We start from the raw sequence: 15,935 nt of genomic DNA, 5'->3' as shown, positions 1-15,935 counted from the left end.
CGGATGCTTTTTCCTAGAGTTCGGGGGTTCTGACGTCTCTACGTGGCCATCTCAGTGACACAGACCATGTGTACTCACTGACTGCACAGCCATGGACACACGCTCTGAGGTGGGGGACAAAAATGTTTCCACTGCTTCTGGCTAAAATCGTGATGTGGACTCAGCTCTGGCCACTGCGTGGCCTCTTCCCGGACATGCGTTTCTTACCGTGAGAACCACAGACAGCACAGAGAACCCCAGCAGGCAGATCATGTTGTCCCTTTCTGTGTCCAGTGCTGAGCTGAGGTCGGTGGTGTAGTCATAATACAGCCACCACAGGACACCGCAGACAACTGGAAAGCAAAATGCCACCCTCAGCACCTGCCTCCAGGTGACCACCCCTCACCCTCCACCCGCTGCACGGACCACACACCAGGCTCAGGCACTGGGTCTCAAAGCCCTGGGCTCTCTGAAGGGGCTGGGCAGGACCAGGGCCACCCAGACATCAAGTGGATGCTTGTCTTTGGGAGACCGAGGAGGTGACCCAAGGACACAGGTGTGTCCTGTCAGCCAGCCCACAGGCTGGGCTGAGTGTGAGCAGGGAGAAACTGCAAGAGGATGGTGAGAGGAACAATATGAGAGTCAAAGTCTCAAACTTCCAAATGGGCTCTGCTGGTGATGGGTCCTGCAGGAGCCTGGGCAGAGGCTTTGGCATTGCAAATGCTCTGCACTGAGGTCCTAACTGCCACTACACCACATCCGCAGTCACCAGGAAGGTCACAGTGGTTGCTGCTGATTGCAGGGGAAAGTGTCCCTCACCAGCCCTGGCATGTGTCCTCCAGCAGTGACCCTCTCTGTACCTGGAGCTGAGGGGCGCTGAGTGGCTGAGGGCACAGCAATTATTCCAGGGAAGGGAACTGAGGCTGTACCCGTGACTGGAAACCAAATATCCAAGACCCGTTGGCATGGCTGCTGCCCTGAGCCTTCTTCACACCCTTGCCTCTCGGGCCCCTCCCACAACCCAGCAATGAACAGGGAAGCAGTGGACACAGGAGAGAGCACCCAGGACCCTGCCCAGCTCCGAGCCCAGGGGTGACGCGAGCGCCAAGGAGGAGCCCCTCAGGAGCCCTCTGACAGGCTGGAAGGACTGTTTGTGGACGGGCATGCGGCCCCGAACGGGGAGGCCGTCTCCATCCTGCTTGGGCCTGCGCCTTCCACAGGCAACATGACCCAGTCAGACGAGAAGACCCTCTGAGACCCCACTTAGCTCAAAAAATGGACTTTTAACTTTGATGCTTCATGGAAAGGCTTTTCATTTCATCAAAAAGAAAACCAAGTGGAAATACTTACACAACAACCCCAAAATAACCAGTGCAATCAAAGTGTGAATCAGAAGGCTGGTGACAAATCGGAAGGTGAACATCATGGCCAAAGACAAGGCTGGAAAGAAAGATGACACAAAGTACAGCAACACCCGCCGATGAGGGCGAAGACACCCCTCTCCCAAGAGCGGGCACAGAGACAGGTCAGTCTGCCAAGTCAGCCAGTTTCCAATGTGCCAGCCTTCTTCATGAGTTTAAAAAAATATTTTTAAGCAGGTATTATTCCAAATAGCCAGACTTACTTTTCCTTTTAAGTCCAAATGAACCATTTAACTATTTTTTTTTTAAATCACACATAACTCTTTGGACTTCATACTTGGGCTCATTAAAAGCCCTCACTTTCAGTGTTTTCAAGTATTCCTATTAAACAGAAAAATTACTACCTTGAAAAATTAAAACTTTAAGATTCTAATTATGAGTTGTATGTGTAAAAATCTGCATAGTATTTCCTAGTATTTGGGGTTTTAAGCTTATACACATATTCTAAGTATTTCTGTGAATTTTTTTTTTTTTAATCCTCATCCAAGGTATTTTTCTATTTATCTTCAGATAGAGTTGGAGGGAGAGAGAAACATCGATGTGAGAGGGACACATTGACTGGCTGCCTCCCACATGACCTGACCAGGGCTGGGGACAAACTGCAACTGCCCATAGTGGGAATCGAACCTGTGACTCATTGGTCTGCAGGCCGACGATCTAACCTCTGAGCCAAACCAGCCAGGGCTATTTCAGTGAACTTGCAAATACTATTTTTCTTTTTTTCTAAACAAGAAATCAGGATGACGCAGCTGTTTCGGTGAAGCACAGAGCCCGCGAGCAGACTGGTCTGGGCTGTCTCGGCTCCGCCACCTCCTGCACTGACGTGTGGCCTCGGCGCGTCGCCGCCTCAGCCTCTCTCCCATCGGTGCCACAGGGCTCACTGAGGCTTGCACACTGGCCACCGGGAGTCTGGAAGTTACATGATGACAACTACTTACGCATCTTCAAGCATTCAGGAATTAGTGACCTTTTGGTACTGAAATTATGGAAAACTCCATTTGTAAATGAGAAGAATCGCAGGGCTGGGAGGCAGCCCCTGGGGAAGGGGTAGGTACCGTCCACTACGCCTGTGCACAGCAGACAACCACCTTCTTACAGGGGCTCGTCACGCTGAAACACAGAACATGGGGGGTCAGGAGGTTGATGGGTCACTGATGAGACATGTCCTGGTTCAAGGCCTTGCCCTGCCTACAACCTGAAGCAGGGACGTTCCTTGGAGGAGCGGACACATCAGGCCTTGCCGGCTGACTGTCCCACCTAGAGGCAGGCCTCCCTCCCGGGCTCACCCCTTGGCCCGTGCTCTGGCTTGTCCACAGGGAGAGGGCATGCCAGCTGTACTCTTCACGCCCTTCCAATCTGCTCTGGACCCATCCTCACGAAGAGCTGAGGGCCAGGCACTGACCGTGGCCCCGGGGTGAAGGCGCCCCCACCTGGGGAGGCCTCTCCGCAGAGCCAGCGGCCTTCCTGTTGCTGTGCCTCTCCCTCCTGAACCTGTGGCACTGAAAATCTCCATAAAGGAAATATACAAAGAGAAGCTTTAAATTTCAGTCAAGAGGCTAATTTTCATAGTACAACATACATAAGTGCAAGAAACTCTGGCAATCAATAAATCATCATGGAACAAAATTAAGTGATTACCTAATGCAAGGACACACAGGCCAAAGATTGTGTCTCTTCCTGACAGGACTCCGCTGAGAAGTCGATGGAGGGTGTCGGCATCGTTTATCAGAAGAGATGCAAACAGGGAGTAACACTCTGGCGTTTGAGGGATGCATCGGTTAAACAAGGGGAAAGATTTGCTAAAAATTAAAGGTGGGAAAGAAATGGTAAAGAGGTTTAATTACTTTTTTTTGCTCAAAAAAGATGTTTATTTAAAATTTTCAACAACCAAGAAAACATAAGAGATGCAGTAATAAAAAGGGGGTTAGCACCAGCCTGCAGAGCATCCCTCCGAGGGCCCAGCAATTGCTGCTGCCGTGGCAACAGGTGACTGACACCTCGGGACGGGAATGGCCCTGGGAGGCCCTTGCTGGCATGCAGGCTTAGCCCCTCTTAGACACACGCCACCAGCTCCACACAAGAATCCCATTTCCTGTGTTTAGGTCTAAGATTCATCTCAAATTCATTGTTGTAACACGAGGCCTCACACAGAATGGCCCAGAGTCCTCTCCCGTCTTTCCACTTCGTTCTGCACCATTTGCTGAAAAGACATCTCCCCCATGAAACGACCTTCGCCAAGACCACTGACCGTGGACACAGCTGCACTCTGGGCCCTCTGCCTGACCCGTGTCTGTCTGTCTGTCCTCGCTCTCGCACCAGGCTTCACTGCTGGAACTACACTAAGCCTTGAAGTCAGACGGCGGGGCCCTTGAACTCTGTTCTTCAAGATTTTTTGTGACCCTGGGTCTTTAGCTTGTATGTTTTAGAACAAACTTGTCACTTTCTACAAAATTTATATTGAGAGGATTGTGTTGAATCTATAGAACAATGTAGGGAGAAGCAACAGCTTAATAAGTATTGAAAACGTCCAATTTGTAGGCATGGACACATGAAACAGCCTGATAGCTGGGGCAGGGGGGGGGGCTGAATGAAAGAAAGTGAAGGGATTAGCCAAATAACATATATGCGTACCCCATGGACACAGGCCAGTGTGGTGATAGCCAGAAGGAGGGGAGGCAGGGACGGGGGGAAGGTGGGCAAAGGGGGTGGGGAATGGGGACCTCTGTGATAGTGTCAACAATACTATCAAGACCAGTCTCTTTAAATCTGTTCATGTTTTTATGTACCTCAGAATCTACTAAAGTTTTCTTTCTGTGGTTCTTATACATTTGTTCAATTATTCCTAGGAACTTTTACATTTTATTTATTTTATTTTACTTTATTTTATTTTTTATCCTCACTCGAGGACATTTTTTTGCATTTATCTTCAGATAGAGCAGGAGGGAGAGAGGGAGGGAGAGAGAGAGAGAAATATCAATGTGAGAGAGACACGTCGACCGGCTGCCACCCACATGACCCTCGTGGAGACAAACTGCAGCAGAGGCGTGCACCCCCAGTGGAGACAAACCGCGGCAGAGGCGTGCACCCCCAGTGGAGACAAACCGCGGCAGAGGCGTGCACCCCCAGTGGAGACAAACCGCGGCAGAGGCGTGCACCCCCAGTGGAGACAAACCGCGGCAGAGGCGTGCACCCCCAGTGGAGACAAACCGCGGCAGAGGCGTGCACCCCCAGTGGAGACAAACTGCAGCTGAGGCGTGCACCCCCAGTGGAGACAAACCGCGGCAGAGGCGTGCACCCCCAGTGGAGACAAACCGCGGCAGAGGCGTGCACCCCCAGTGGAGACAAACTGCAGCTGAGGCGTGCACCCCCAGTGGGAACCAGACCTGCGTCTCCCTCACCCGTGGGCTGACGCTCCAACCACTCAGCAACCGGCCAGAGTGGGACTTCTGTGTTTTAGTTTTGTTTTTTTTTCCTTTATATAGAATAGGTCTGTTTTTTGTTTTGTTTTTTAATTCTCACCCAAGGGTATTTTTCTAGTTTTGTTCAGATAGAGTGGGAGGGAGAGAAAGGAAGAGAGAGAAAGAGAGAAACATTGAAGTGAAATGGACACATCGAGTGGCTGCCTCACACAAGGCCCAACCAGGACCAGGGATGAACTGCAACCAAGGTGCGTGTCCTTGACTGAAATCAAACCCGTGTCTCATGGGTCTGTGGGTCGATGCTCTAACTGCTGTGCCAAACCAGCCAGGGCTAAAATGATTCTTTTAAAAATATATATGAATATGAATGTTACAGATTTCAGTATATTAACCTTGTTCCTACCACCTGAATAAATTCCCTTATCATTTGTAGTTTTTCAGTTAATTTTCTAACCACTTGTAAAGTAGTGATTTTACCTTCCACTTTCCAATTTTTAAACCTCTCATTTCTCTTACTTTCTTATTACTAAATAATCTTAACACCATCCGGCCTGTGTGGCTCAGGGGTTGAGGTTTACCCATGCACCAAGAGGTCGCTGGTTCGATTCCCAGTCAGGGCACATGCCCAGGTTTTGGGCCCAATCCCCAGTGGGGGGCATGCAGGAGGCGGCCAATTGATGTTCTCTCTTATCAATGTTTCTCTCTCTCCCTCTCCCTTCCTCTCTCTCTAAAATCAATAGAGGAAAAAAGGTAGTAATAATAATCTTAACACCACTGAATCTGAAAGGTTTCAAAAACAAATGTTTCCTGAACTTTCATTTAGTTTCTGAAAAGTAAGGTCTGTACAGGTTTAATGTCATTTTATGTGTTTTCTCCCAAATACAATTCTCCATAACTTCTTAGCTTTGTCAACATGGCCTGTGAACTATGGTGCTTTTCAGGCATTTGATAACCACGTGCTGGTAAAGGGCCGTCTGGGCCTGAGAGTGGAGAGAGGCATGTCCAGTGTGGGTCACCCTGGTGGGCTGCTGATCAGTTGCCCACTGAGGGCTTCACTGGCTGGGACAGGGCTGTCTTTTGGCTGCAGACTCTGGTTTCTTCCCTGCATCTGCTCTTCTCTCCCCATCAGCAAAGCAGTTAAGCTTGAAGGAAGTGATTTGGAGAGCTGACTGTACTTAGATGACCCTGCTAGAATTCATCCGAGCGAATGGTGTCCCGCCTTGGCACCTGGGGGGAGGCCAGACTAGAATTCATCAGTGGGGAAAACCTAAGCCTCTCAGATTTTAAAAGCACCAGGGACTCAGAACACAGCATGACACTGAGCTCCAGAGGGCAGGGCCTGCTGCAGTCCCCCTGCGCTGCTCTGACAGCCCCTGCCCGGCACGCAAACACTCCTGACATGCAGCCATTGCTCTGAAGGGCCTGGCACACCTTACTGACCGGCCAACCGGGAAGAAACAATGGGTGCAGTCAAAGAGGCATTCAGAAAATGCACTGTGGCCCTACCAGTCACTCTTCTTGGGTTTTCAGGCTTTGTGCCCCTGGCACAGCTCTCCCATGATAAAGACGATCATTTCCCCCTTGAAACAAGCACTTGCTTGTGCAGGAAGAGGAAACAGAGCCCTCCAGGCTAAATCTGTGTCCCGAACTCCATCCAAGAAAGACCAGTCGATCAGCAGCTTGTCTTCACTTTAAAAGTTACTACTGGAAAGGTCTGCATTTAAGGGTGAAAGGGTTCACCTGGCTTAAGAGAGAAAAAGATGGTGATCCTAGGACACATGGTCCCCCCCCCACACACACACACTTCTGCAGGAGCCCAAGGAGGCCATCTGCCAGGCAAAACAAGCTCGACCGAGCCTTGCCCGTCTGCTTTGGGTTACAGAAACAAGCATGGCGCTCCCTGGTCCGAATGCCAGCACCTTCGCTTGCTGCCCGCACTGTCTCTGCATCACCTTTCTCAGCTGTGACGTAGGAACAAAAACAGCACCCACCGCACAGAGGCTATGAGGCCCTCATCAATGAATCCACCTCAAGGGCTTAGAAATGCACCTGCCTGGCAAGTACCAAAAGCTCAGTCAAGGCTCACTGTTACCATCCCCAGTATCAAGACAGGAGCCTCCCCGGGGGTCAGTCGCTGCCCACTTACAGCAGGGGAGAATAAATCCAGCTGTGGTCAGGTTACAACCTTGAAAATCCCTCTCCACTCCTTCTGCAGGAACCGTAAAAACAAGCATTCTTTGAAAAACCCTTCTCAAAAGACAAACGTGCCACGATCCCCTCGCGTGGAATGGAACCCAGTCAGACGCACAGAAGCCGAGAACAGAATGGTGCTGGCAGCACGGTCACCATCATGGGTCCGGTTTCCTGGAAGCACAGCCTGAGGTGGGGACTCTCGTTTAAGCCACTCTGGGGCTGGTGTTCTGGCAGGAAGGGAATGAGGAACACAAGGCTAAAGAATTAAAAGGCTCAGTGAAGGGGGGGTGGTCTCAGCCAGAGAATCACTTCAGCCTGATCCCAAGGGAGCTCTGGGTCACTGTCACTGGCACACTCTAGGGGTGGGGGAGAGGAGGGGTTGTCTCCTGGCTGTTGGCTCCTGTTTGGCCAAGGGCAATTCTCCCAAGAAGGTGGCAGCAGGGGTCAGACCACCAGGGCTAGTGAAGAGCGTCCGGGCAGGACAGCAGCTGCAGACCCGACAACCCAAACCTGCAATGACTGTCCCACAGATGTTATCTGGCTCTCTCCTCCAGATGTTAATTAACAGATATCATGTTCACAGTGAAAACCAACAACCCAATACTACACACTGAGACGCCCATCTCCATTCGCAACTGCCTTTCCTCCACAGCTACCACCACAGAGACTTCACTTACACATCACGTATTCTGTGTCCCTTCTCACAACAGAAGCAACTTCAGAGCATGGGCCTTTGTACATTGTACTTTTTGCTATATTCCCTGCTTTAAAAATCATACCCAGCACGTGGCCCTTACTCCATCAATTGCTTCGAATAAGTGACGTAGTATGATTCTTTCCCCGTGTTGTTACAGAGGAAACCAGAAGGCAGTTATACAGTTTGTTCAAGATCACATAGCTAAAACTAAAAAGCCTACATCCAAACCTTGGCAGTTCGATGCCAGGGCTCAGTATTCTAATCGTCAAGTTGCAAATATATTAAGAAGAGGTATGTGATATTCAAGCAAAACAAAAAACAAAACAAAAACCACTTCTGTGTGAAGGTGTAGAATATTACTACATAAAGAAGCATGCAAACTCTAAGAAAAACACACCAGGAACAATATCTGGTTGCAATAAAAAAGACAATGTCAAGGATTTCTACTTCCTAACAAAAACTTGGAGTAGAAGAAATACACACTAACCACCTTATAGAACCACTCACTCCTTAACAGTTTATATATTATGTTTGCTGGCTCCATTGGAGGCTGTCACCTGAGGACATGTATCTTTATTGTTTGTGGCCTTGTTCAGCCTGGTTCCTAACCCACTGTTCATTCTGCATATTGCAAACAGCCCCTCGGCGTTTGTCCTGGTCTTCTGAAGATCTAGACTCCCTGCAGACAGGGCTCCTCCCACTCCTTTGCCCCTCCCACAATGCCTAAAAGAGTGATGGACATGACCAGGTACCCAATCATGATTGTTGACGGATAAGAGAAAGTATGGAAGTTTTTACCTTGGAGGAACTGGGAGCCTGGGGCACAATGAGTCCGCACTGGGATTCTGGGTGTAGTTGATGGAACTCAGGCTATAGACACACAGGAAAGACCCTGGAAGCAGAAGAAACACAGACTGTAGCATCTTCCCACATGTGCCCATGTTCCCAGGGGAGCCAGTAAAGAAACCAGTCATCTTACAGAACTGTGTGGAGACAGAATAAATCACTCAGATCTAGATGTGGGAGTGACCTAGAGGCATCGAGAAAAACATACCATCTGAGGTCAAGTGAGGCCCTTTCTCTCTCTTTCTAAAGCCCCAAATGCACAACTAAAATGACTGGTACTATCATTACACTATTGATACCAAAACGATGTGAAGGTTATTTTGGACAGGCTCAGTATTTTCATAGGCAGATGAAACTGGTAATAGGTGGCCTCCAGTTTCTTTTTCCTTCCTTTGGATGTTTAACCCCTAGAGCATAAATCTGAACCACGTGCTCAGAGCAAAGTACTTCAGTGACACAAATGTTAGGTCCAGCTTACCACTGCCCCACTGTCCAGTGAAAGGAGCCACACACCCAACATTTCCAGGAAAGAACCTACTTGCTGGCAATTCGACCTGAAGCCTGCAGTACTTTCCTGGACTAAGTGTGCCCACGGAGTCCTCGGAGCCTGCCTGCCTCCAGCCGTCTACTCTACTTCTGTGAAAGAACACTCCCCAGCAGCAAGCCGAGAAAAGCTCAGGTTTCTGGTAGAACCAGATACACCTGAATACAACTGAACAAGCTCAAGAGATTATATTTGTGGTCTTTTCCACACAAGAGGAGGCCCCAACAAGGGACAGTTTCCCCCTCTCCAGAGCAATGTGTGTCAGGCATGCACAGGAGAGCCCACTGTCCCCCCTGGCAGAGCCCGCCCCTCGGTGCCTACCACTGTTGTTGGCAAAGAGCTGGACCTCTTCCAGGGTGTCGAGCTGCTCTTCGGGGCAGCGGGACACGCAGAGGGCAGTGGGGCTGAGCCGCCCATCCCTGATTTCCAGGTGACAGGAATTCATGAAGAACACGTGTCTAGGAGACAGGAGACGGGAGACGGCTGCCGCAGAGCAGTTCTCACTGAGGTTCATTGTGGGTCTTAAAAAATACCCACATGCGCCCCAGCTGGTTTGGCTCAGCACTTAGAGCATTGGACCGTGGACCAGAGAGCCCCACATTCGGTTCCCACTAAGGGCACATACCTCAATTGCAGTTTGCCCCCAGCCCTGGTTGGGGTTGTGTGGATGGCAGCCAGCTGATGTGACTCTCTCACATCGATGTTTCTCTCTCTCTCTCTTCCCCCCTCTCTCTCCCTCCTGCTCTATCTGAAGATAAATGCAAATGTCCTCGGGTAAGGATTAAAAAAGAAAAATACCCACATGCTATCAGATGTGGGCACAACCAAGCAAACTCCCATAATGAACGGCCTCAGCAGAACTTAGCATGTATTATGCCTGCCGCTGGTCCCCTAATGTGTCACACAGCCTGGGAACCATGCTCAACTGTTAACTTCCCTGTACAGAGCTAGCATTCTGTGGGGATAACAGTGGGAGCTGCCCGAGGAAGTCACTGGGGGTGGGGGGGCTAACTGAACCCCACAGACGGCTGGGAAACCAGGGCACACACTGCCCTGTGAAGTCCGCGGAAAGCACTTCTGCCCCAGACAAAACTAGCTGAACCCAGAAACATGGGAGGCCTGTCAGTTTCTAGGTTAGGAAATCATGGCCAGGATGTCTCTCTCTCCCCTCAGGAACTGCTGTCTTTTCTCTCCCTTCCTGTTTCTGAGTTGGAGTTAGAGGGGGCAGTTTGACCCACCCCCCAGTGCCATGGAGGACAGTGTAGACAGGGGAGAGAATGGGACAGTCCCCAGCACTCCCAGGGAGGATTCGGGTATTTCTACATTGAAACAGTGCTGGGGAGGGTGTACACTTGCTAACATACCATTGGCTACAAAACTGATACATTGCGATGGTAATACTAACAACTAACATTCAGTAGCCTCAGCACATGCAGTGTCTCACTGGATCCTTCAAACAACTTTGTGAGGTGGGTATAATAAACCATGTTTAAAAGGACAAAAGCTCAGCTCAGAGAATTAAAGTACTCTGCCCAAGGTCAAGGAGCTGAAAAGTAGGAGCTGAATTTGATCTTAGAGCTGCTGATTCTAGAGCCCATGTCCTTACCGCCACACACACCATCCTTTATGAGATGGACCCAGGGTTTGGGATGGGAAGACCGTTCCAGGCTCAAAATGACTAATTTATACAAAGTTTAAAATGTCGCCCCTCTGTAGTTTGGGAACTTACTTGAACACTTACTTTTTTAGGGTCATGTCCTTCCCTGAAAGAGGGGCCCCTTCCACTGGGGAGTTCTTCTGGCCACACACGTTGCCAAAGCTGTCGTGGCCGAAGAGGAGCCTCCCTTCAGCTCCTGCCACCACGGAGTAGCCCATGATGAACATCTGGGAAAACCCAGATGGCACATGAGCACCTGGCCAAAAGTGCTGGGAAGCAGTCCCACCACCCCTGAATGTTGACATAAATGAAACTGGGTCAAAAGCAAATTGCCCGGCACCACTGTGCTTCCCCCTCCAGCCATAACATGTCAGGACACTGCTGCTCCAATACCCAAGTTCACCAGCAAACCTCAGTTTTATTCTAAGCACCCAGAACTATGCTACTTCTTTCCCTGAGTTTTCACCCATCTGTCCATCCACCCATCCATCCCTCCTTCTGTCCCTCTCCCTTCCTTCTTTTTCCAGGGTTTCCTTTCTTCCCTTCCCTTTTTCCTCCTCCTCTCTCAACCTTTTTCTTTTTGTCTTACAAAAAACTCTGCCTTCAAGGGCTGAGGCAACACAGTGGATATATACCAACATACTGTTCATAATAAGTGTGCTAATGGTGCTTAAAATACATACACAAAAAGAATCTCAGGAATTCTTCAGGACAAGAACATCTTGCACAATTTATAGTCACTTTTTATAAATGAATCAAATGCATGCTCAGTCTAGAATGGGCGATTTCACAAGCATGGCCCATGAAGAAGCCGAGCGAGGCTTTTTCTGCTGTTCCCTACCACTCTAAGATAAGCAGCCTCAAGACTCAGCTTCCGACTTCCGGTCAGGATGGCGGGTAGGTAAACGCAGTATCGCGTCCTCCCACAACCACATCAAAGTTACAACAAAACTACAGAACCACCATCATTCAAAACCATCTGAAATCAAGCTGAATGGAAGTCCTACAACTACGGAATTAAAGCAGCAGCCACATCCAGACTGGTAGGAGGGCGGAGGGGACGGGCTGGGCCCACACCCACATGTGGCGGATAAAAATCAGGAGGCTCCCGCGGCTGGGAAGGTCCTCCCTGAGGACTGAGGGGTCCCCGTCACACACCGGGTGCCCCGCTCAGGGTTCCAGTGCCAGGAAGAGAATCCCCATCACTCTGGCTGGAAAAACCAGCGGGAACTGAGGCTCAGGGAGACTGAGGCGGCTGGAGCCCCAGGCAGCTGCTTAAAGGGCCCGCGCACGGACTTATCGGACTCTCTCCCTCTAAGCTCGGAGGGGAGGCAGCTCGGGGGGCACCAGAGACACACAGGGAAGAACTGAGCTGTTTGGCATTGGAGCGAGGGCTGGAGAGGGGGCTTTCTCCAGGACAAATGTGCTGTCAGAGGCCTTGGTTCCTTTGGTGAGCCCTTCTCTGGGGCAGCAGACAGCCACCACATCTGGGACTCCAGCAACCTGGCTGACACTGGTTGCCCCGCCCTGCTGACTCCCTGAGGCCCCGCCCCACCCAACTTCCATGCCCACCCAAGTTGTTGCCAGTTGCTTAACCATAGGATTGGCCGGTCTTGGATCCTGCTTCAGGTTTTCCTAAATTCTTTCAAACAAGCAGCATCTGGTCTCAGATAGCCCCATACCTCTCGTTAAGTAATACACAGAAACAAACACAGATAGGCAGCCAAAATGAGGAGACAAAGAAACAGGTCCCAAATGAAAGAACAGAACAAAACCCCAAGAAAAGAACTAAGCGAAATGGAGATAAGCAACTTAACAGATGCTGAGTTCAAAATATTGCTTATAAGGATGCTCAATGAACTTAGAACCTCAGTGAACTTAGTGAGGGCCTCAAGAGCATAAAAAAGGACCAGTCAGAAATGATGGATGCACAGTCAGAAAATAAGGAGGCATTAACTGAAATAAAGAATAATTTACACAGCTTCAATAGAAGAGTACATAAATCCAAGAAGCAAACCACTGATTTGGAATATAAGGAAGCAAAAAACGCCCAATTAGAACAGCAAAAAGAAAAAAGAATCCAAAAAAATGAGGATAGTGTAAGGAGACTCAGGGACAACTTCAAGCGTACCAACATTTGCATCTTGGGAGTGCCAGAAGGAGAAGAGAGAGAACAAGAAATTGAAAACCTGTTTGAAACAATAATGACAGAAAACTTCCCTAACTTGGTGAAGGAAACAGACATACAAGTCCAGGAAGCACAGAGAGTCCCAAACAAGATGAATCCCAAGAGGCCCACACCAAGACACATCATCATCAAAATGCAAAAGGTTCAAGACAAAGAGAGAATCTTAAAAGCAGTAAGAGAAAAGCAGCTAGTTACCTACAAGGGAGTTCCCATAAGGCTGTCAGCTGATTTCTCAAAAGAAACTTTGCAGGCCAGAAGGGAGTGGCAGGAAATATTCAGAGTGATGAAAAGTAAGAATCTACAACCAAGATTACTGTATCCTGCAAAGCTGTCATTTAGAATCGATGACCATATAAAGAGTTTCCCAGACAAGAAAAAGTTAAAGGAGTTCATCACCACCAAACTGTTATTATATGAAATGAAGGGTCTTTTTAAAGAAAAAGATAAAATACATGAACAAACAAAATGGCAATGAATACATATGTATCAACAATGGAATCTACAAACAAAATGAACAGGTAGAACAGAAACATTCTCATAGATACAGAGAACATTTTGTTGGTTGCCAGATGGGAGGGGGTTTGGGGAAATGGGTAAAAAAGGTGAAGGGATTAAGAAGTACAAATTAATTGCTAGAATGACAAACCTCAAAAGGAAAGCGGTTGGGGGGTGGGAAGAAATAAACCAAAGAACTTATATGCATAACCAATGGACACAGACAATAGCTGGGAAAAGGCGGGAGGGGGGTGGGAGTGGGGAGGAGGGGGTCAATGGGGGAAAAAATGAAGAACATCTGTAATACATTCAACAATAAAGATTAAAAAAAAAAAAAAAAGATTCAGCTTCCACAGGATTCTCCCAGGACTGGACGGGCACAGCCTGATGAGGACTGCCAGCAATCACATACCTGGAAACTAGAAAAAAACCGGGGGGAAAATGACCACCTGCTAACTAGAGCATGTTTAGCACAGGCCCATTTTCCTTGGCCAATAGTAATTTATCTCCAGGTTCATCTTGGATGTTCCTATTAAAGGGATAGCAAACACTTGAGGAACATTTCATTTGGGGGCTGAGCTGGTAAAAGAACTTCCAGGAAGCGAACTTGGAAGAGAGACCATCCTGGAACTATTAAGCAATCCCTTGCAAAGGGTGCCTCATAGCCTAAGGCGCCTTCGGACAGCTCCAGGTGAGCGAGGCTGGAGGCTGCACCACCTCCCAGAACTCCCCAGGGTGGGTGTTTATTCTGCCCCTCGGCAGGTGCCTCTCATTGCAGCACCAGCTTTCACCCAGTACCCTCTCCCCTGGCTTCCCCAGGAAAGGCCCTAGACAAGCGATTGACATTGGGGCACAGTTATGGGGGGACCCACGCGCTAGTCTCCTCCCGGCCGGGCAGCCACACTCACCAAACCCGTCCAAAAGAGAAAGAACAGGAACAACCACGTTGTGTCTGTGCATTTCCTATAAGTCTGAGGCCTCCACTCTCTTTGCCTGGGGGCTCTCTCTGCAGAAACCTTCCAGAAAAAGAAGGGAGAGTTGAAGAAAGGGGTAGAAATCACCTTATGGATCCCCACCTGGAAACGGAACCCAGACTCGCTGGAAGACTGCTCAGAGTTAACTTTCTTTGTTTTGTACCCTGGTCGAACGGAACTTTCCTGGAGACTGGAAACACCTGCTCCGTGCAGAGCGGATGGGAAGTCCCCAATCGCTAAGTCCCTACCTGGCTGTGCACCTGTAAGCGGCCCCGAGGTCGTGCCCCTACGCAAGCTACTCACTAGCCAGCGCCCCAGCAGGGTGGGGTCCGAGGCCCCCGCCCTGGGTCCTCAGGGCTCGGCGTGCCTAGCAGGGCTTTATCCGCGCCGGTAGGGGCAGGTACGTGCAGGTGGGGCCCGAGCCCCCTGCCCTGGGGTCGGTCCCCCGGGGCCCTCTCCTCCCCCGGGGCAGCACTCACCAGGCTCTCGGCGCCGAGGCACCGCATTCTGCACTCCGGGCGGGTACTGGGGGCCGACTCAGCGCCCGCGGTGGGAGAACCAGCGGCCAAGCGGCGGGCCGGGGCGCAGCGCCCCCAGGCGGCGGCCTCCGAGCGCTGCCCGGTGGGAAGGAGAGGCGCCGCCGCACCCCGCCGCACCCCGCCGCCCGCCGGCACCCCCGGACGCCCGCCTCTCCGACCGCAGCGCGGGTCCCGCACGGCAGTGAGCAGGAAGTAGGAAACCTCGGCCAGTCCGTCCCGCCGGGTGGGCACAGGTGCGGTGCGGCGGATCCTCCGCGAACAGGTGAGCGCTCACCTGTGCCAGAGGCCGTTCTAATTGGATTAATAAACAATCCACAGGGCAGAAAGGATCGTTCTCCCTAATGTGCAGAAAGCGAAACAGGCACGCGGCAGCAGCGACGTCGCTTGCCGGGAGACCGAGCCCGCAAACTGTGGGGCAAGGGGTTGAACGCAGACACTCCAGGAAGCGCTCTCAACGCGGCTCTCTGCTGACACCACTGTGGCCCCTGCAGCGGCGGCCTCCACCCAGACTCTTTCCCACTCCCTCCCGGAGAAACTCGGGTCAATGGAGATACCGCAGGTGCCAGGAAGTACAAAAGAAAAACCTACGGCGTGGAGCGCGGGTTGGGGGTGAGGACTAAAGACGCCTCCAGGTGTGAGTGCGGGAGGTGGGGGCGGGAGGAGATGCAGGGGAGGGAGGTGGGCAGAAAGAATCCGAGGTTCCGCTCTTCTCTCCAGGTTGTCTTGGGACTAGCATCATCTGACTCTACAATTTAAAAGTTGGTGTAATTAAAACAACTGCAGACCGACCGCCTACCCTCACCCACTCTCTCCTCCCCATCTCCACACCCCAGGGTGGCAAGGTGACTGTTTCCCTTCCTCACTGCTTCTCCCGAGGGTAGGAACCTGGCTGGAGGACTATTTATCAGAGTAGCTGAAACGCCAGGGGAGGGTGAATCCACTGGACAAATAACTAGACATCTGAGGAGTACAGCTACTATATA

At 50.5% G+C, this 15,935-nt stretch overlaps 1 protein-coding gene across 1 annotated transcript in view; it reads right to left on the bottom strand.

The window, feature by feature from the left end:
* Window positions 1-14,944, bottom strand: part of SLC44A3 (solute carrier family 44 member 3) — a 44,545-nt gene extending 29,601 nt beyond the window's left edge. The window contains exons 1-8 of the mRNA XM_036272828.1: window positions 14,893-14,944; window positions 14,348-14,455; window positions 10,841-10,983; window positions 9,421-9,557; window positions 8,508-8,601; window positions 3,039-3,199; window positions 1,330-1,419; window positions 208-332 (exon numbers count right to left, since the gene is read on the bottom strand). Coding sequence (XP_036128721.1) covers window positions 208-332; window positions 1,330-1,419; window positions 3,039-3,199; window positions 8,508-8,601; window positions 9,421-9,557; window positions 10,841-10,983; window positions 14,348-14,455; window positions 14,893-14,919 — 885 coding nt within the window. The 5' untranslated portion in view covers window positions 14,920-14,944. The remainder of the gene's footprint in view (window positions 1-207; window positions 333-1,329; window positions 1,420-3,038; window positions 3,200-8,507; window positions 8,602-9,420; window positions 9,558-10,840; window positions 10,984-14,347; window positions 14,456-14,892) is intronic.
* Window positions 14,945-15,935: the final 991 nt, after the last annotated feature.

This window comes from Molossus molossus, unplaced genomic scaffold, assembly GCF_014108415.1.
Source record: "Molossus molossus isolate mMolMol1 unplaced genomic scaffold, mMolMol1.p scaffold_m16_p_20, whole genome shotgun sequence".
NCBI classification, from domain to species: Eukaryota; Metazoa; Chordata; class Mammalia; order Chiroptera; family Molossidae; genus Molossus; species Molossus molossus.
This window is presented reverse-complemented; position numbering and strand designations above follow the sequence as displayed.